Source organism: Leptopilina boulardi, unplaced genomic scaffold (assembly GCF_019393585.1).
Source record: "Leptopilina boulardi isolate dan_hultmark-lab unplaced genomic scaffold, ZJU_Lbou_2.1 LbouV2_396, whole genome shotgun sequence".
In the NCBI taxonomy this organism is placed as follows: Eukaryota; Metazoa; Arthropoda; class Insecta; order Hymenoptera; family Figitidae; genus Leptopilina; species Leptopilina boulardi.
Window position 1 is genome coordinate 576,709 of NW_026137969.1, and position 23,346 is coordinate 600,054.

Here is a 23,346-nt window from a genome sequence, read left to right on the forward strand (position 1 = left end):
GACGTCTTTTTAATCTAGGCGATATTTTTAGATTTTCCGCATTTATTCACTTTTTTATCATCCCCCCCCACTCATTAATTTTGTACATATACATTAATGATTATTTATTATATATATTTATTTTTTTCGAATCATCATTTTCTTAATCTTTTATATATGAATAAAATTTTTCGAATTTTAAAAACTTGCACAGCTCTAATTATATAACATATGTTCACAAAAGTATATACATATTTTGAAAATATAAAATTTTATAATTTACAGAAATGAATATTAACTCTAATTAATGTAATATAAATTTTTAAACTCATTACATTTGCATATTCTATAAACATACAACTTGTAAGAGTTAAATTAAAATTTGAACCCTTGGGGGGGGGGATTGAACCCCAGACGCATGACCTACTCTTATTTTGTATTTAAGACTTATTAAACTAAGCGCATTAACGACTGCGACTGTCTCGAACCGACTTAAAAACTTATATTTGCGACCTCTTTTTAATAATATATATGAAGTGCAACTAAAAAACGGAATTTTTTTGTATAATTTATTAACTCTCTTAATCTGAATTTGTAAAAATTTTAACTAATTTAAATTAGTAAATTTAAAATAGAAATATTATTTTTAAAATAAGAATATTATTCTTATAAGAAATACATTGATATAAATAATATTCTTAAATAGGCATCCAAGAAGATATTCGTAAAAGAGTTTCGTTTTTTCGTTGTGGACACTAATTCAAATTAGTAAAAATTATTTATATATTTATTTCGATTTAGAGAGAAGAATCTTATTTAATCTTATTATTTGAAATTTAAAATAAATTTTCAAAATAAAATGTTATTGATTATTTATTTATTTAATATAGTAGAATTTAATCTAAAACTGAAAAACGCTTTTATACATAAAATAAAATAATCTATAATAAAGTTTTTATTCAAAATTGATTTTCTGAAAATAGATGCAGTCCATACGTATATGTATGATCGAAAAACGTTTTTTTACTTTATATTCGAAATTCTACAGTAATATTATATATTGTATCATATTGTATATTATATTATATATTATATTATATATATTATATATTATATATATATATATATATATATTATATGATTATTATATAGAATTTCAAGGAAACTAAATTACGTTATAATTATCATTTAAATTGTACCATAATTTATTTTTAATCTTTATTTTGATATCTGTTAATAAAATAAAACATAAAAACCGATATGCAATAAGTACAATATCTATCAATTTATTTTTTTCATTAAATTTTTTTTTTTTGCATATATATATATATATATATACAATATGCATTGGAACGTGACAAAAAATAAATAGCCATCCTGTTCCTGTTGAATATTTTTTCATTTATTTCAATATGCACTTCCAGTTATATTTGCAATCACTTTTGAAAATGAAAAAAAAACTATAACTGACCGTTCATGTCTATATATTTATTGTATATATGGAAAATAAATAACAAACATGAATTTTTAATTGTATTTACATTTAAATAATTAATTTTAAAAAAAATTACATTTTTAACATTTAAAAAATTATAATTCTTTTCTAAATAAATTCACTTCTAAATGTAAATTTATTTATTCTTTTTTTATTGAAATTTATTTAATTTTTTTAATTAATCTAACTATTATCAACTTTTAATTAGTCACGCCTCACTCTCCTCTAATTAAATTTTATCATATGAGCCAAATAACTTAACCAAAACTTTAAATTAATGTAATTTATTTGAAATAAAATTGTCAGTAATTTTGACAATATTTTTTTTATTGTATCTATTGTATTTTTTTTTTTAATATTAATTGACGATTTTTTTTCTGTTGCAGGTAATTATCAATTTTTCAAAATGCATGGAATTACTTATTCTAAAGTGTCATGGTGAAAACTGTTCAAATTTTCGTAGAGAGAAGTATTAATCATTATTTAATTTTTACTATAGTGGAAAAAAATTTTTCAAGTCATATATAAAATTTGTCCCTTTGATACAAAACTTCCCATATATATATATATATATATATATATATATATATATATCTTCCTATATTACAAAAAGATATCGCCGCCGCCTCTGTTTCAAGAATTCTTGACCTAGGAGGGGGGAGTCCCCCCTCCTAAATTTTGAGGTTATGTTCGTTTCAAGGCTCTGAATTTAGCCGCAAGTCCCCCTCCCTCCTCTCATTTCCCCTCCTCCGTCAAAAATGACCTAAATTTTGAGGTTATATTCGTTTCAAGACTGAATATAGCCGCAAGTCCCCTCCCCTCCCCCGCCAGAAATGACCTAAATTTTGAGGTCTGTATTTCCCGCCAAAAATAGGGGGGTTGGCGCGCGAATCGCGCAGGGGGGCGTAGCCCCTCTAGTATATATATATAATATATGGGGAATTTTATGTCAAGTGGATCAATTCAAAATCTAACCTAAAATATTTTAAAGTTAACCGCAATTTTTCCACTATATATAAGAATCATTTATTTCTTCAGTTCATTTTCTTTATGTCATCAGTGATTAAAAATTTGAATTTAGTGTGTGATTAACAAAATCTATATATAGATCGTGTTTACAAGGTTATTATTAAATTTAAATTTTTAATTTAAATTAAAACTTAAACCGTTTATTTTAAGACACATATGCGCAAAATAAAAAATATTTGAAATTTTGAAAAAAAAGGGGGTAAAGACACCCATAAAGTTTATTGGTGTCTTTAACCCAATTTTCTTTCAAAAATTTTTTTTTTTACCTTGCTCATATGGGTCTCAAAGTGTACGATTACACTGTTTTCGGAGTCATTTCCCATACTTTACTCAAAATCCTGACGTGATACGCAATTTTAAAACCCTTGATCGTGTTCAGCACACAAAAATACATTGGAAACCACTCTGATATCTCAAAAAAGTCTAATTTTTTAGATCTGTGTATTTGAATCAATAACCTGACAAAATTTTGCTTACTTCAGAACCAAGAAGCAGACTGTACTTTTTCGAAGTATTTTGACTTGATGAATCCAAATCTGATCTCCGAATTGACCTAGCACCAAAGGTTTTCGAAATATTCTAATCTAAATATGCAGAAAAGACATTTTTTAGCCATATTTGCGGTCTTGCAACATTAAGATATAATTATTTTTACAAAAAAAGGTCGTAAAAGCATCTGAAAGTGCTATTCTTACTCTTTAGAATGCACTTTAAAACTTTAAAAAAATCTTTATTTGTCTCCAAGTCATCGTCATTTGAATATTCTGAAATGTTTCGGGATGCATGATTATGTTCTAAAAATTATTAATTAAAATTTTCATTTTATGGAATTTCATTTATCATAATTATTTTTGAGCCAAATTAGTATTTTGCAGAATTTTCATCAAAACGATTTTCTATATTACACAATTTTTATATAACCGAAAATTCACTTTACAGAATTATTTTTATTTGTCAGAATATTTATACCGATTTTAGGTATCAAAATAGAACCAAATGACAATCTCGAACTTAGTACCTAAAGTCGGTATTAAACCTTTCTTTTTACACTGTAAATTTCATTAAATTCGGTATCAATTTGTCACTTCAAAAAAACAGTATTAATTTTGTCTTGTATTATATGTGTAGAATTTAAAAAAAATACTGTTTAAATAATATGTAGAATTTAAGATTACTGATATAGAATTTTAGAGTTTAAATCTGTAGTATATTTAAATCGGCACATTTAAATTTTTATTTGAAAAAAAGGAAGGAATTAAAATAAAATAAAATATATTTGGCAGAAGGAGCATTAGTTCTGCTTTATATATACATATATAACAGATAATAATGGAAGTAGAAGTAGGAAACTATTGATTGTCGCATAGGGTTTACATAGAGGTCGCGCCGATAGCCAAAGTCAGCTGACTCAAATATCTCTTGAGTGGTAACAGCTGATCACAGGGTCGAAGCGCATCAAGCAACAAAACCGCCGTCGTCGTCGTCGTCGCATTGCTGCCCTAGCAACCCTACCGATTCCCTTTAAACCCCTTTCACCCCTACCCCTTCTTTTTCTTCAAAAGGGGGTCAGAAGAGAGAGAGAGAGAGAGAGAGAGAGAGAGAGAGAAGAGGCGGGTGCAAAAACACGCTATCACTCTCTGCGATTGCCAATGGCGCGAGTTGCGCGAGGTCGAGGAATCTTATATAGATGAAAGAGAAGGTATATGTGTAGGCGCAATATATTGGCGCCGGCAAAACGTCACAGTCGCGTAGCAGCATTTCGCGTGCGAGCGTCTGTTTTTGTCGTCATTTTTTGTTTTCAAAAAAATAAAAAAAAAAAAATTATCCATGTCCCTAAAGACATGCGGAAGAGATCGCTTATTATGGCGGCTAATGTATTTCTAAGTCACCGCGATAAGTGCGGTTCGCCTCTAGCACCTTAAATTCTCTTTTTTCCTTTTTGAGTCTCAACAATTTTTGTTTGTTTGTTTGTTTGTTTTTTTTATTTACTTTTTTAAAAAACATTTTCGGTATTTCCAAATATTTTTGATTATATTCCTTTAAATATGGTCAGAAAGACAACGGACGACGATGTGCTTCTCGAGGCTCAATGAGTTAGCAATTTACTAAGCCAGATTTAACCTGTATTTTCCAACACTATTTGCTATTATACGCATATAGGCACTTGGCACTCACACAAACAGTTGGAACGAATTCTGGATCGATTATTCTACCCGTCCTTCCAACAACGACTTTTGTGTATCTCTTTTGCTTCTTTAGAATAAAGAAATATGTGTAATTTTCATAGAGCACAATTTTTTGGTTTCTTTTTCTTTTTTTTATTTAGTGGCTAGAATTTTCAGAGTCTTGAATATTTTGCTTTTCTTTGAGAAACATCTGATCATTAAAGAATGAAGCATCAACAATAATCTGTATAGAATTAGTTAATGCCTAACTAAATTTGTATTGCTTTTTTTTTGTTTTTTAGAAATATTTATATAGGAAAATAATCATACGGAATTTATCATGCTTTTTGAAATATCTAATCATTTGAAAATCATCAAAAATCAAATGTGACGCTCCACGAGAGAAGGGATCTATCTCCGAAATAATATTAGGCTTAGTTTTCATGTACGGTGCACGGAAAACTGAGCCTAATGTTATTTCGGGGATAGGTCCCTTCTCTCGTGGAGCGTCACAAATGTAATCCATAACGAAAATTGTTGTTGATATTTTAGAAACATAATCATAAACATATTTAGAAACAAATCATTCGTAATACACTAATCAAAAAAAAATACGTTTGCAGAAATATTGTTGATAATTAGAACCATTTAGAAACATCTAAATTCATCTGGAATTTAACAAATAAAATCTGTAGCATAAATAATGTTTCTACTGCTTTTTAGAACAGTTTATAGAAATATATTTAAGAATCTAAAATTCATCAAACAAAAGAATCTGTTGCATAAATATTGTTGCTGTATGTTTTTGAAAAACATAGGGTAACTGCACCAGTGGTGGATCATGCACCAGTGGTGGATCAACAGCGAGAAAAATGGTCATTTGTGTTTACACGTTTGTAAGTAAATGAACCGCAAGTGTCGGTAATTGTTAAGAAAGTTATACAGATCAATATTACAATTTAAAAAAATTTTTAAATTCATCGCGAAGAAAGCAGGACGACAATTACTAAAGTGGTGACAGAAAACAAGAGTTTTCCTTAACATGTAAGTTAAGAGTATATTTTGGAATAGAAAGCTTTGGAGCCATTTTAGGACAATTTTTAATTCTTTTCACAATAGGAGGCATTTCGTTTCATCCCCATAGAGCCCTGAGAACAATATTTACGTCTGTAAGTAGTGCGTGTCCATTGTTTTCGGGTGATCCACGACTGGAACCAAAAAAGTAACAAAATCTAGTGGTGGATCAGTCCTACTTTTCGCCTGTTGACGCATTGTTTTATTGAAAATTTTATGAGTTAAATTTTAGTTAACACTAATTCAAATGTTTATTAATTAATAACACCTGGGGGTCGATTACGTAACTTTACCACTTCCCACATCCCACATCTCACTTCCCACATTTTACATCCCACATCCCACATCTCACTTCCTACATTTTACATTCCACTTCTCAATTCCCACATCCCATTTCCCACATCTCACTTCCCATATTTCATATCTCACTTCCCATATTTCACATCTCACTTCTTACTTCCCATATTTCATATCCACTTCCCACTTCCCATATTTCACATACCACATCCCACATTCCACTTCCCATATTTCACATCTCACTTCTTACTTCCCATATTTCATATCCACTTCCCACTTCCCATATTTCACATACCACATCCCACATCCCACTTCCCATATTTCACATCTCACTTCTCACTTCCCATATTTCATATCCCACTTCCCATATTTCACATCTCACTTCCCATATTTCATATCCACTTCCCACTTCCCATATTTCACATACCACATCCCACTTCCCATATTTCACATTCCACATCTCACTTCCCACATTTCACATCCCACTTCTCACATTTCACTTTTCACACTTCACATCTCACATTGTACATTACACTTTTCTTATCACGGTTCCCACCTTTTATATCCCACTTCTCACATCTCTCCCATTTCCCACAAGATGTTGGATGTGGGAAGTGGTATGTAAAATGTGGGAAGTGAGAAGTGGGATGTAAAATGTGGGAAGTGAGATGTGGGAAATGGGATATAGGAATTGAGAAGTGGGATGTAAAATGTAGGAAGTGAGATGTGGGATGTAAAATGTGGGAAGTGGGATGTAAAATGTGGGAAGTGAGAAGTGGGATGTAAAATGTGGGAAATGGGATGTAGGAATTGAGAAGTGGGATGTAAAATGTAGGAAGTGAGATGTGGGATGTGGGATGTAAAATGTGGGAAGTGAGATGTGGGAAATGGGATATAGGAATTGAGAAGTGGGATGTAAAATGTAGGAAGTGAGATGTGGGATGTGGGATGTAAAATGTGGGAAGTGGGAAGTGAGATGTGGGAAGTGGGATGTAAAATGTGGGAAGTGAGAAGTGGGATGTTAAATGTGGAAAGTGAGATGTGGGAAATGGGATGTAGGAATTGAGAAGTGGGATGTAAAATGTAGGAAGTGAGATGTGGGATGTGGGATGTAAAATGTGGGAAGTGGGAAGTGAGATGTGGGAAGTGGGATGTAAAATGTGGGAAGTGGGATGTGGGAAAGTTACGTAATCGACCCCCTGATTTCAAATTGTTAAATTTTTGTTGAATTAAAATACCCAGAATTAATAAATGTTATTTATCATTGAAACTGAAGCTTTAAGAGTTTCTATTTATTTATTACCAAAAATTCTAATAAAAAGATGATTAATTAATATTTAGTCACATTATACCTATAGAAATGAAAGAGGAGGGGATATGGATAGGAAAGTGAATTTGAAAATCTGTCCGTAAAGCCTTATAAAAGTTGCAAAACGTCTCAGTCTCGTAATTTTAAAATGCAATGTTTTTTAGTATGATTTTTTAAGTGATCCACCACTGGAGCAATCTATAACCATGACTGGTGCAAACAGTGATCCAGAATAGGATCATTGACAAATTATCTTTGATGGAGCATTAGAGCAAACGTAGGTGTCAAAATTAAGTCTAACCTTGAAGGAAATGTCTATTGGAACTATCTGGTCCATAATACTATAAAGAATAACCTCGAATTTGTCTAAAAACAACCTATACAGAACTTCAAAGTCAAAATAAGAAAGTTAAGGGGCTTAACTGATCCACCACTGGTGCAGTTACCCTATTTATCATTATTTGGAATTCGTACCATAAATATTGCTGATAATATATTTTTTTAAACATGTATTAGAATCATAATCGTACAGCGAATTCATGAGAAAAAAAAATAATCTGTAACTTAAATATTTTTAAATTATGCTTTTAGAATCATTTAGAAATTTCTTATCATTAGAAATTCATTAAATGAAAAAATTTGTAGCATAAATTTTGTTGTTCGTGCACATTTAGAAACATTTAAAAACATCTAATCATCTGTAATTCATCAAAAATTAAATGAGATCCGTAACAAAAATTTGTTGTACTCATATTTTAAAAAACATTTTTATAGAAACTTAATCATACGAAATTCATCATAAACAGATTCCGTAGTATAATAATTATTGTTGCTTATTTTTTGTTTGTGTAAACATTTTTGTATAAAAACATTTTATCTGGTATTCACCAAACCAAAAAAAAAATCCGTAGCAGAAATTGTTGCTAATATTTTAGAAACAATCATTCATAATTTATTGTAATATAAGAATATTTATAACACGAATTGTGGCTGTAAATGGTATTATATTTTCTAAACAAATATTTGGTATTTTTATATTTATATTTATCCACAAATATATATAGGCTAACATATTATTTTAAAAATAAGTTTTTCGATTTTTTAAAATCATTATAAATTTTGTAATGTTTCAAGTCATATAATCCAAATTAAAATTCATATAATAAAATTTTATACTCTGTATATAAGGGAGTACTATAAATTTGCAAAACAAATTGTAGAAGATAAGCGTTCTAAATTAATTAAAATTTTATCATAGACTGATTAAAAAAACTATTTCTGTATTCAATTAATTTTTATTTACTTTTTTATTTATATAGTTTCCTTATAATGAAAAATTATATATACTAATGCCACCAACTGCCAACCCCATTATTTTCCACTATAATGATTCATTTTTTAAAGGCTTGCAAGTATTAAAATTATTAAAATTTTATCTAAATTTTGAGGTTATGTTCGTTTCTTGGTTAGGGGAATTTGAAGTTATATTTGTCGGACATAGCCTCAAACCCAACGATCCCTTGACCTATGTCCTTGAATTTTCTGGTTATGTTTGACCTATGACTTTGAATTTTGAGGTTATGTTTGAATTAAGGCCTTATTTATAAAATTGTGATTGGTTGATTTTAAAAATCGCGCCAAAATCGATTGTTTCTTTGGCCATTTGCAAATATTGGACAAATGAAAATTCTATCAATTAGAAATTCTGTTAAATGATTTTTTGGTTAAGTAAAAATTCTGCAGAAAAATCGGTTTTATGGAAATTATATCAAATAATAATTCGAACAAATGTAAAATTCATCTAAAAGAATAAAATGAAAATTCAATGCAATGAAATTCTATCCAATAAAAATTCTTTAAAATATGTTTATTATGTTAAATGAAAATTCGAGCATATAAAAATTCTGACAAAAATAAAAATTCGAATAAATAAAAATTCTGTGAAATGAATTTTCGGTTATATAAAAATTCTCTAATATAGAAAATTGTTTTTGATGAAAATTCTGCAAAATATTAATTCGAATAAATAAAAATTCGGCTCAAAAATAATAATTATGACAAATGAAATTTAAAAAAAAAGTCGCTCTTGAGTTTGTTTTGAAAAAGAAATGATATATTTAACAAATTATTTCGCGTGCAAAATGAACGATTAAATGCAGTATGCATTTCTTTAGAGACTCAGTAACGCTTTACACTTAATTCAATTATCTCCTAACATCTATCCTTTCAAAATTAATTGGTTGAGGTTGGTTGCCTGGGTTCTTTCGTCAAATTCCATATAATTATCAGGCAGGCTTTACCAACACTTCCTTAATTTCTCAATTTCACTTTTTCTCTTCTATTTAAATTTTTTGATAGTCGGCAATTTTTCTTTATAAATTTTTTTATTTTTTTTTTTATTATTTCTTCAAAACCTTACACGTCTTTTTTTTTAAGATATAATTGAGTAATTTTTTTTTGTAATTCCTACTGATCTAATGAAGATAATTTTTTTGTGAACAATATTTTATTAAATTTATTATTATTATTATCAAAATTATTTTTATTTTACTTAATTTTATTATTATTGTTATTATTTTATTTTTTTCTAAAGCAAATTTATAGGAGAGGAAAAATGCATTTAGACACTTTTGTGTAGAACTCAACCAAAAATAATAATTATTATTAGTATTATTATTATTTAATTAATTAATTGAAAGCAAAGCTTATTTTTTGCCTAAAATATGCTCAACTTTTTTTTTCTTTGTATAAATGAAGTCAATAGAAAAATTTTTTGTTTAAAATTTTTTATTAAAGATATTTTGCAAAAAAAATGTTTCTCACTTTAAAGAAAATTTGTATAGAGAAAATGATTTAAATATATAATTTATAATATATGTCAATATATTGTTTTTTAAATTATATTTAATGAAACATTTGAAATATATATTGCACCTGTCAAAGTCCTAAAATTCGTTTACGGAACACTATTCTGTTCCAAGGTCTGTTAATTTTACGGTTAGCAAAGGTCCCGTTACAATGTTTCAGAAAACTATGGCGAATTATGGTATATCTTGCAACGTATACATTATAATATTATACTTTTCTTATTGTATATATATATATATATATATATATATATCAGATATACGTGCAATTCAAATTCTTTTCTAAATTTAATCTTCGTATGTTAAATCACAAACATTATTTTATCCACATTATACACCTTGTCAGTAATGTAATTTCTATGATATATATAATATTTCTCTATATTATAAAAAAATTCCGCCGCTGTCTCCAGGATTATACTAACTATGTCAAAAACATATAGGTTAAAGGGAACATAACCTCAAAATTCAAGGTTCTAGGTTCCAGAATTCAAGGTCATACATCAAACATAACCTCAAAATTCTAGGGCATAGGCTTTCAAGATTCAAGGCCTTAGTTCAAACATAACCTCAAAATTCAAGATTCTAGGTTTCCAAAATTCAAGGTCATACATCAAACATAACCTCAAAATTCTAGGGCATACGTTTTGAGATTATGTTAACTTGTACTCCTTAATTCTTGAAGCTAATTTAATACATAAATTTTTAATTTATAACAATTTAATAATAATTTAATAACAAATTAACAAAAAAAAATATTTAAAGTCGACGATACGTTAATGACGTTAACAATTTTGAAATATTTATTTAAATGTAGCAAATAAAAAATGCAGCTTCTTCTATTATTATTATTATTATTATTATTATTATTATTATTATTATTATTATTATTATTATTATTATTATTATTATTATTATTATTACGGTTTTAAGTATATAAATATACGTAGTTTCAGTATTTTCTGAATTAGAAAATTAATTTATTTTTAAAAGCAAAATTTTATCACTAGAAATTTTTTTTTTTATTTAGATTTCGATCACATTTGTTATATTGATTCTTTAGTCTTAATTTTACCTTGACGTTCAAACATGGGTTGTGTCAATGTCGATAAAAAGAATTAATGATAATAATAACAATAATAAAAGTCAAACGTGAAAAACGAAGGCTAAGGACATTGTCTACACAATATTGTCGTCGAGAAAATTCGAGGTCTCTATATATAAGTGCTTTCTAAAATTTTTTTTTTCTTTACAAAAAAAAACTTTTCTAAATACGAATCCCCTTTTGGATAAGAATAAGAAAGAGTAATAATAAATTAACGTTGAAAATTTATTAATGTTTAAAAAATCAATTAATTAAAAGTCGAAAGAAATCGAAAGCTATTATATTATGACGGTTTCAGATATAAACTAAAGTGATATGCTAATTATATATATAAGAGTAACAAATCGACGATCATTGAACTTTTGGAATAAACAATATATAAGAAAAAAAATTACATAAATGAAAGAAAAATAATTTAGCGCTGTTAAAAAAATATTCTTTCTTTTTTTTAATACAAAATTTTGTTTAATTTTTAATGTAAAAAAAATTGAAATAAAATCGCAAAATAGGATCTATTTTATGAAAAATAATTTTAATAAAATAATCCAAATTACTGTTGTTGATTATTAATTTTTTATTGAACACTTTTAAAAGACACAATATTTGTTATAAAATTCGAAATCAGCGATCTCGAAAACCTTTATAAACATCTGTTATTTATTTATTTATTTTTTACTATTTGGATAAGTAAGATATTTTTTTTACATTTCGGCTGCTATTATGAATTTTTAATAACAGATTCATATTCAGGTATTCAAAAAATAACATAAGCTACCTCAGATTAAATTTTTGTGCAAAAATATTTGGAACGCATGATTATGTTCTAAAAATAATTGGTTAGAATTTTCATTTTATGGAATTTCATTTGTCATAATTATTTTTGAGCCGAATTTTTATTTCTTCGAATTAATATTTTGTCAGAATTTTCATCAAAACGATTTTCAATATCACATAATTTTTATATAATCGAAAATTCATTTCACAGAATTTTTATTTGCTCGAATTTTCATTTAACATAATAAGCATATTTTAAAGAATTTTTATTGGATTGAATTTCATTGCATAGAATTTTCATTTTATTCTTTCAGATGAATTTTACATTTGTTTGAATTATTATTTAATATAATTTCCATAAAACCGAATTTTCTGCAGAATTTTACTTAACCGAAAAACCATTTAACAGAATTTCTAATTGATATAAGAATTTTCATTTATCCGAAATTGCAAATGGTCGAACAAACAATCGATTTCAGCGTGATTTTTTTTAAATCAACTAATCACAATTTGATTAATTTTTGATTGGTTGATTTTAAAAATCCCTTTTTTTGTACTATATTTATGTGAAATTAATTTTCTCTTTGATTAAAATTTTCAACTAATTCTGAATTCAATTTATACAAAGAGATTAGTTTGAAAATTGTCTGTCCTAAACACAATTGGAAATGCGATTTGCATTAGTAATGCTATGTTGAAGATTCAATGGCTTTCTGTATTACGGATATTGATGTATCAAATAGATTTTAGTTAACGTATGACAGACACTATCAGTTGCTTGCATTAACAATATATAAACGGATTTGTTATCCTCCGTATACCTTCTTAGTTATTAGATCGTTGAATCAATTGTCTCTTGATGAAGCCCAGAAATAGCCTGAGGCAACCAAAATCCTTCTTGTAGATATATATCCTACATTGTCGACATATTGTAATATGTTCGGATGATGAAACATGTGAGATTATAAAAGAAATTTTATAGGGAAAGAATTTATCACTAAAACTTTTTTTTTTCTTGTTGAATCTTTTATTAAAATTCGCTGTTATTTATTTTAATAACGAGTGTGTAATTAATAATTTTTAAAGTATAATTAAAATTAATGGAGGAAACTAAAATCGTCATAAAAAAATCAGAATGTTGCATCAATTTTAATTAATTTTTTTCTATGCTGCTCGATTGGAAAAGTTTCTTCTTCCGGATACTTTAGATCCATCAGGAAAACATCAAAAATTAGCATCGAATTACAGAATAGAAAATGTGTAAAATTAGCATAGCGGTAAAAATTAAAATTGGTTATTAATAACCAATTGTTTTCAGAACTGATTCCGAAATGAAATTTTAGGAAATTCAGATTTGGAATAAAACAAACTGATCCTGTTCTGAAAAGAATTGAAGACACTAGATACAGATAGAAACTGATTGATTTGGAAACAACAATTTTGGAATTAGTTTAGCTAATGATAACCCAAATTATCGAATTGTAATGAAAATCTGTATCCGAAAATGGATTACATCAATTTCTTAATATGTATTTAAAATCTTCCATAATTACAAACGAGGTCATAGTTTGATACATCATCACTTACTCCATCTGCTTGCGCATTAATTAAATACAAATTTGATTGTAAGTTGGTTTTAATTGAATTCCTCTAACTTTCCAAAGCAGTTCATAAGAGCTATTAGGCAAAAGTAATTATATTTTCTACAATCAAATACCGAAATTAAATAATCTAATCATCCAGGGAAAGGGAAACATTTTTTTAAAAAAATCTAATTCTACAAATAGTTATCTGCATTTAAAGCTGCTTTTTATTTAATTTAAAGAATTTGCTTTTGTAATAATTTTTGTTTTCCATTGAATGGACTAACTCTAGTCTTTGAAATTTTGCACTGCAGGTTTGCCGTTGATTCCCTCACCTTCTATGCTTTTGATGATATTCTCTTTGGGACACTGCGACTATATTTCAAATTGTTTTGAAAAAACTAAAATTTTGCATGAATTACTGAAAAATGGATATTATGTCTCGCTAGAAGGAAGCATTACCTAATAAGCGATCACAACGGCGAGTATAACAAACGCGATATCTGGGATGCTTCGGTCCCCAGCACGTGGGGGCCTGGCAATCCTGGACACATCGTCTTCTTCTTCAACCAACTCGGCACCGTCAACACCCATTCATAACTCCACGTCCAGCTCCTCCAGCACAGCCTCGCGTCTATCACTACTCGACACCTGTCACAGGAAGATACGCTTCTTCGGCGAATTGGTCGCGTGAGTTTTCATTAAAAACACATTTTTTTTTTTTACTCAAATTAGACTTTTTTGAATGTCGCAAAAAAAAAACGATTTTTTTCTGTTCCTCATGAATGCTTATTTATCATCTGCTTTGGTCATTAAATAATTTACTGTCATTGTTGTTTTGCTTATGAGAAAAGGAGGCAATTTTTAATGCTGCTTTCGATAATTCTTGCAAAGTTAAGATTTTAGGAGTTTGTGACTTATTCGATGGGTTTTTGTTTCCTGGGCCGGATTACCTCATTGACTAATTTTTTGGCGAGAATGTTTTGGCTTTTTGCTCTAATGTTCGGAACCGAGTGTTTGCGAATCCTTGAGATTCGGAGGAGGAGGATTCATCCTAATGACTCCCAATGGGTTCTGCATTGGGAATCCGTTTTTGGCCCTGTCGACTTAATTCCAAATCCGAACGGAATTGATGTTTTGTGTACTGGAATCACTAATCGGACCGAAACTATGCTACTTAGAGGTAGAAGCAGAATACATCCGAACTTAAAAAAAACCAGTATTTTAAGGAATGCTAATAGAAAATTGGAAAGCTAAATTGGAGTATTTCGGATATCAATATTGGCCTTTGGGGTTTATAGAAAGGGGTCCATACAAATACAATTACAGGTTAAATTGGAAAATGCACTTTGGATATTAATACAATTGTACTGCCTTTGGGGTTCGTAGAAATTTATGAAACAGTGGATGGAAGGGAGGTTTAAATTTCCAAAAAAGAAAAATAGGTTACATAGTTTACTGATGATTCCAAAGGGTACTAGGAGCTAAATTATCACGTAGATCAACTCCAGGAGTCAAAGCAATGATTTTTAGAGAAATCAACACAACTACAGCAGCATTGGGTTTCATTTTAGTTGAGGAACCTCTACATATCTTGACCGTACAGATGATTATCTAAATCCCCAAAATTTAGTGGATCAGAATTTAGATTAGATTAGATTCAGAATTAAAACAGTGGTTCATTTCTTCATTGGTAGCTTTCTCAACTAACATCAGCACAAAATAGTTGCTGCTCCAGAATTTAAAGGATGAAAATCTAGATTAAGAATGAAAACCATGGTTCACTTCCTCATGGGTCGTGGCTTTCTTAATTATCATCAGCACAAAATAGGCGTTGCTCCAGAATTTAGTAGATAAGAATTTAGATTTAGAATTAAGACAGTGGTTCATTTCTTCATGGGTCGTGGCTTTCTCAATTATCATCAGCACAAAATATTTGCTGCTCCAGGATTTAGTGGATCAAAATTTAGATTCAGAAGCACAAAATAGTTAGATAAATTTCACTAAAGTGCAGAATTTGTGGATCGAATAAAGAATCGTCGGTTAACACCTTGTGCCACTGTTCAGCATTTCCTAGAATTAGACAAAATAGTTGGGGATCAAGCATTTGTTGAACCAAAATTAATAAGTTAATCAGTATAACGGGGATTCTGGTCCATTCTGGACTTCTGGAGAAGAACGAATCTCTCAGTAGTTTGACGTTTTTTAAGCTAATACAAGGGCAGGTACAACGGATTTTGATTTAGGTGACAACTTTCGTCTTTCGGAGACTTTGGATTATGCTTGGTTATTAGATTATAGAATTGTAGAATTTGCCACAACGGATTGATGACTAAAGAAATTTCTAACTATTTCCGAAACAATTGTTAAAGTAAGACATGGTAAACACCCAAATCCTTTTTGCTTGGGGTTTAGAGTTACAGATACTAAAATATATACTGACACTTTAGTATCTGTAGTTCTAAGACCCAAGCTTTGAAGACGTCTTTCCAAAAGACGTTGTAACCAAACATTTTTCAAAGTATTTTATTATCCTATAGGAAATATTTTCGTAGTAAAGAAATAATCAAGAGTTTTAGTTAAATATTTTAAAAAAAACTAATCAGGATGAAGAGGTTTAAATACTGTGGTAGTATACATAATAGAAAAAAACAAAAATTAATGCAACCAATTGGAATTTTAGATCAATAAGTATGGTTTTTACTTCTTTTATCATCAATTACGTAAGATTAGAGCAATTTTATTTATTTTTAGGAGAATCTGTAAATGCCATTAATGACAAAATGTAGAGGAATTTAAAATCAGATTGCACGCAAAATTATCTATACACTAGAACGTCAATCGAGAACACGTCAGTCGAGAACAGAGCAAGGGAACACTTGAAGGGAAGTGGGGAAGCGGGTAGAATTTAGGTTATGACTGACGTCAAAGTCGTACTTGTGATTTTTAAATTTAAGGTGGATTCAGTGCCCCACTAGTGAAAATCCCCTAGATAGAATTCACATTGTTGCGTAAGGCCCTTCATACGGCCCTGAGTGTTTTTATTTTCGAGCGATAAAAATCGCGTCAATCGAGAACAGCACTGCACATTCGTCTGTTCTCGATTGACGTTTTAGTGTATATTGTAATGGATGAGGATCCTAAATAAAGTTTTGCAGTCCACTATGTGAAAATCTGTCATAAAATACGTTAAGTTTATGGGCCATAAATCTGAGATCTCTTTCTAGAGATAGAATACGAATAAAACCTTATATATATATATAAACCACACAATTTATTATATGTATAAAAACACGATAAATCCCATGTCTCTGCCAAAGACATTGTCTATAGATAGCACACATACATTTAAAACTCCTTAACTTTTTAGTTTACATTACATTTCATTTTAAAGAGCGCAAATCGTTTTTAGTTTGCAAATTGAAAACTTAAAGTGGTTTTTTTTTAATTAATTTTTTACGTAAAATAAAAACCTGAAGAAAGATATATTTATGAATTTTCAGAAAATTTATCAGATTCGTTTAAAACTTGTCACCTTTGGATTTTTGGGGTCGCTGATTACGAATCTAATGTCAGTTTTTCAAAATTAAAAATGGCGGATCCAAAATGTCGGCCAAAAATTTAAAAATAGTTTGAGATTCTTTGAAAACTGTTACACGGGGGTTTTCAAGGTCGCTGATTGCGAATATGGGGTTAGTTTTTAAAAATTCAAAATGGCGGTTGAACGTTTAAAAATTGTTTCGATTTGGTTAAAACTTGTTACTCGGGGGTTTTCAGAGTCGCTAATTAAGAATTTGAGGTCAGTTTTTCAAAATTCAAAATGGCGGATTCAATATGGCAATAAAAAAATTAAAAATAGTTTGAAATGCTTTAAAACCTGTTACTCGGGGGTTTTCAAAATCGCTGATTACGAATCTGAGGTCAGTTTTTCAAAATTCAAAATGGCGGATCCAATATGGCAATAAAAGAAAAAATTAAAATTTGTTTAGATTAATCGCACAGTTTCATTATTCATTTAAATCACAAAAATATATTATTGTCTCTGTCTTAAATCATACTATTGTTATATATATATGTGTAAAAATATAACCACTCTAAGTGACATATTTATTAAAAAGCACTTTGTTAACCGTAGTTTTGAAAAAAAAAATTCTTTTTTATAATTAAAAAAAAATTATTGAAAATGAAGCTTTATTTATATTTATTATATATGCTTATCACGTGTCATTTCATTCAGCTTTACGCACACGCTTATTAGCGCCAAAAAAAATGCAATTAATAATTTTTTTTAATAATAAATAATTTATTTCATAAATAAATAAATATTAAAAAATCAATTTTATATTTAACAAAATACAAAAATTTTTAGAGAAAAAAAATTCCTTTTTTAAAAAAGTAAAATACTATAATGTATATTTACGAAACACACGGATCATCAACAAAGACTATTCTGCTCAAAAAAAAAACATCGAAAAATGTACAAAAAATGCGTAGCATTGCATGATTTGACACTGAGAGCAATCTTTAATTGCGGGTAATTAAAGAATTTTATTTATATTCTAACTTAGTATGGAAATTTTTTTTTTATTTATTTATTTAGAAACATAACGGGGCATAAATGTCTGAATATATATTGCAAAAGTTTAAAATAAAAAAATGAAGTATTGAAAATATTGGAAAAATGTTTAAAGTTGGAATTATTGATTATTATTGTTATTTTAAATTAATTTTTAATTTCTTTTTTTAAGTTTTTAATTAATCCACTCTATAGGGTTGACTATAATCGACGGTTAATAATTCAATAATTTTAATTTATTTTAAAATGTTATAAAAATTAATAATTAGCAACAGTGATTTAATACCAAAAATTAAGAAAAAAAACTTAACTTTTCAAATTACCCTCATTAAGAGAAATTTGAATGTTTTTTTTTTGTTTTATATTCAAATATTATGAAATTTCAATCTATTCACATAACCTCAAATTAAAAAGTTGTTTTTTAAAAACAAATAAACTAACAGTTAAACTTAATTTTTATCCAATTTTTAAAAGTTCAGTTGTATTATTATTTTATTATTATATTACTGTTACTATTATTATTATTATTATTATTATTATTATTATTATTATTATTATTATTATTATTATTATTATTATTATTATTAGGTATTATTATTATTATTTAACATTTTGTGACCTCAAAAACCCCCCTAAGAAACAAGTTTAAAGCAAATCTGAACATTTTTTAAATTTTCCAACCCCATATTGGGTCTGCCATTTTGAATTTTGAAAATATTGACCTCAAATTCGTAATCAGCGACCCCGAAAACCCCCAAGAAAGTAGTTTCAAGCAAATATACACGTTTTTCAAATTTTTTTAGCCGCCATATTGGATCCGCCATGTTGAATTTTTTAAAACTGACCTCAGATTAGTAATCACGTAGCTATTCCGTATAAACAAAAAAACCAACTGCAGCTTTCTTTTTTAAAATTATCCAATTTTTCTTATGAATTAATTTTTGTATTATTTATTATTGATGTACCAATTTTTAGTTTGAGGTTATGTCAAAGAGTTGAATCGCCTTAATATGAAAAAAAAATCATTAATAACTAAAATTGAATTATAGTTATGATTATAAAATAAAAACTGAACTAACATATATAAGGGAATAAAAGTATTCTTATATATTTTTATATTTTTTTTTTAGAAAAGCCAGACGAAAGGATAAGGATGCGGGAACTACTGAAGATCCAAAATTATATTTGGAAGAAGCCGTCCTTGAAAGGCAACTTCCGGAACTCGACTTAAAAGTACTGGTTGACCTGCCTCCAGGGATAGATTATAACGAATGGCTAGCCTCACACACATTAGCACTTTTCGATCACATCAACCTCATTTATGGCACTATATCCGAATTTTGCACCATGACCGGATGTCCTGACATGACGGGTCCTGGATTAAGGTATTTTTCTTATTTCAACAACATTTTTTTTTATTTATTTAATTTTTTATTATTTTTTTTTATACCAAAAGAATTTTAAGTCATATTAGAATTTGACAATTCTAAAAATGTCTAATACACCGAATTTTCATTTTGTCAGAATTTTTATTTTGCGAGACGCATGATTGTATTCTAAATATCATTACTTAGAATTTTTATTTTATGGAATTTCATTTGTCATAATTATTTTTGAGACGAATTTTTATTTCTTCGAATTAGTATTTTGCTGAATTTTAATCAAAAACGATTTTCTATATTACCTACAGAATTTTTATATAACCGAAAATTCACTTCACAGAATTTTTGTTTTTGTTTGAATTTTTATTTGTCAGAACCTTTATTTTCTCGAATTTTCATTTAACATAATAGGCATTTTAAACAAATTTTATTTGGTAGAATTTCATTCCATAGAATTTTCATTTTATTCTTTCAAATGAATTTTACATTTGTTCCAATTATTATTTGATTGAATTTCTATATAACCAATTTTTCATTCTACAGAATTTTTACTTAACCGAAAAATAATTTTAACAGAAAATCTAATTGATAGAATTTTCATTTGCCCGAAATTGCAAATCGGCGAAACAACAATCGATTTTAACGCGATTTTTAAAATCAACCAATCAAAATTTTATGGGTTAATTTTTGATTGGTTGATTTTAAAAATCGCGTCAAAATCGATTGTTGTTTCGGACATTTGTAATATCGGAAAAAAGAAAATTCTCTCAATTAGAAATTCTGTTAAATGATTTTTCGGTTAAGTAAAAATTTTGTAGTATGAAAAATCGGTTATATGGAAATTATATCAAATAATAATTCGAACAAATGAAAATTCTTCTGAAAGAATAAAATAAAAATTCTATGCATTAATTTATTTATTTATTTATTTATTTACATATATATACGGGCAATGCCCTTTCGTACAAGAGTACTAAAGTATATAAAAAAAAGAACATAAGAAAAATGACAGTGCGAAACAATGTTTTGTTATTTCTCAAGCAGTATCAAAAATTTCAGAGCGTAGCTTATATATATTATATATATATATATATATATATATATATATATATATATATATTATATATATTATATATATATTATATTCTATTTCTATTCTATTTTTGATAAAAATTTTTTAAAATGTCTATTATGTTAAATAAAAATTCGAGCATATAACAATTCTGACAAATAAAAATTTTCTGCTAAATAAAAATTCTATGAAGTAAATTTTTGGTTATATAAAAATTCTGTTAAATAGAAAATCGTTTTGATGAAAATTATGCAAAATACTAATACGAATAAATAAAAATTTAGCTTAAAAATAATTATAACAAATGAAATTCCATAAAATGAAAATTCTAACTAATGATAATAATCATAATCATACGTCCCTATTTTGCTTAAATTTTTGATAATTTTTTATTGTATTTAATAGAATTTTTAAAACGATAATTTTTTATTTGTCCGAATGTGTATTTTACATGAGAATTTTTTTATATTTTTTATTTTTTTATTTTATTTGATAGGAATTTTTAATTGAAAAAATATATCTTTAAATTTCATTTGAAAAAAATTAATTAAAAATTATTATTTTCAAATAATACCTACCTAATTGTTGAATATTTGGTTTCTATGTATTTTTTTAAGTTAGTGTTAATAATATTGTATAATTTTTATTCAATTTTTTAAAACAATTTTTTCATTTTGCTCTTTGAAAAATATTCTCTACAATATTGTGTTTGAAAATTTTTGTAAAATAATTTTATTTATTTTAAAAGACAACAAACAAAATTTTTTGTTTGTTTAATAACTTTTGAGCAAAAAATTATTTTGTTAACAAAATCCAACAAAACAAAATGTAATATTATACTTTTCAAAGAGCAGAATGAGCTTTTTTTGATTAAAAATTGCGAATAAAAATTCTAATTGTTTACTCTGTACAAAAAAAAGAAAAAGTTTAATAATTATTATTTATAAAAAAAATTTTAGTTTAAAATTATTTCTTTTTTTGAAAATTGTACAATTAAATCTTTCAAAATTTATGTTAAACACATTTTTAGCAATTTTTTTTTAATAAAATTTTATTTATTTATCTTAGATTTAAAATCTAGATTTAATCTTAAAGTTTTTTGTTTGAAAAAACAACAAACAAAAAAAAATAAGAAAACCAGAAAAAAAACTGAAAAAACAAAATTAAATAAAAAATAAAGAACCGAAAAAAACAAAGAAAAGTTTCCAAAAATTTAATAAAAAAAACAATTTTTTAATATTTAATTTAATTTATTATTTAATAAATAATAAATAATTAAATATTTAAAATAGTTTCATAAATTTAATATTTATGAATATTTAATAAAAATAAAATTTAGTATAATAATAATTTAAAAAGTAAAAAGAGAAACTAATTAAATTTATACTTATTAAAATAATTTTAAATAATATTATTAAATTTGTTTTTACAAAACTTTATAAATTCCATAATTTATAAATAAATAGAAAATAATTTTAAAAATCATTTTTTCATTAAAAATTTGCTTAATATTGCATTGTAGTGTCTGGAGATATTTTATAATTAAATATTTTTAGTCAAAATTTCATTTTTCTTGACAATTTTTCACTTAATAATTAATTTATTTTCTTTATATTGGCGTCTTTTTGTAATATTACCTTTTCAGTGGCATTAGAAATTTTCTTACTATATCCCATATTGTCTAGTGGTTAGGATACCTGGCTCTCACCCAGGAGGCCCGGGTTCGATTCCCGGTGTGGGAAATTTTTTTTTTTTTAATCTTGTTTTTTCAAATTTATTTATTATAAACAATGTAAATATTTATTTTTGTATTATTTATTTTTTTGTTATTATTTCTTTCTTTCATTTTTATTCATTTCATTTTATTCATTCATTCATTTTCATTTCATTATATTTATTTTTTTTAATAATTTAAAATTTTAATTTAAAAAATTTTTTTTCATTTTTATTTTATTTAAATTTTAATTAAAGATTTTCTATTTTCTAAATTCTACAAAATTTTTTTTTTTAATATTTTGTTTCTTAATTTTACTGGGATATTTTGGTAAAAAAAATTTTTTTCTTCACAGAACTTATTTATGGTTTGACGAGAAAGGGAAAAAGACTAGAGTGGCTGCGCCACAATACATTGACTATGTGATGACTTTTACCCAACGCACCGTCAGTGACGAAACAATATTTCCTACCAAATACGGTAAGTTCTATAATTATTATCACATTATTTTGTTATATAAAAAAAATACTTATTTATCTTATTTTTTAAAATTAAATTATACTTTTTTTTCTTGTCATTAAAAAATTTATTTAAAAATTTTACAATAGCTTAAAAATAATTGCATAATTATTTCTATTTGGAAATTTACTTCATGTTTTATGTCATTTTTCTCATTGAAAGAGATTATCTAATTATATTACACTTGTAAATATAATATTTTTATTTATTTATTTATTCGTAATTTATTTTTTCTATTTTTGAGGTAAAATTTGATATTTTTGTAATTTATTTATTTAATCAATTTTATTTTATTTATTTATTAAATAAATAATTTATTTATTTTTTTATTGTTATTATTATTTATTTTAATATTCTATTTAGATTTTGTGATAGTTTTTTATTTCTTTAAAAATTAGTAAAGCTG

The 23,346-nt window shown here is 26.6% G+C and overlaps 1 protein-coding gene and 1 non-coding gene across 7 annotated transcripts in view; both read left to right on the forward strand.

Annotated features, from left to right (window-relative positions):
- The window catches only part of LOC127288781 (MOB kinase activator-like 2), a 41,286-nt gene that overhangs the window by 12,194 nt on the left and 5,746 nt on the right, over positions 1 to 23,346 (forward strand). For 2 of the 6 annotated variants that reach the window (XM_051316422.1, XM_051316423.1), the window contains exons 2-4: positions 13,992 to 14,367; positions 19,384 to 19,638; positions 22,777 to 22,901. In XM_051316422.1, the coding sequence (XP_051172379.1) occupies positions 14,186 to 14,367; positions 19,384 to 19,638; positions 22,777 to 22,901 (562 nt within the window). In that variant the 5' untranslated portion in view covers positions 13,992 to 14,185. Of the gene's footprint in view, positions 1 to 4,243; positions 4,597 to 13,991; positions 14,368 to 18,137; positions 18,212 to 19,383; positions 19,639 to 22,776; positions 22,902 to 23,346 lie in introns of those variants that run through there. The other 4 variants (XM_051316421.1, XM_051316427.1, XM_051316426.1 and 1 more) reach the window with 4 other exon arrangements.
- On the forward strand, positions 22,378 to 22,449 carry Trnae-cuc (transfer RNA glutamic acid (anticodon CUC)). Its single transcript has one exon. It is a non-coding gene; the product is annotated as a tRNA-Glu (tRNA).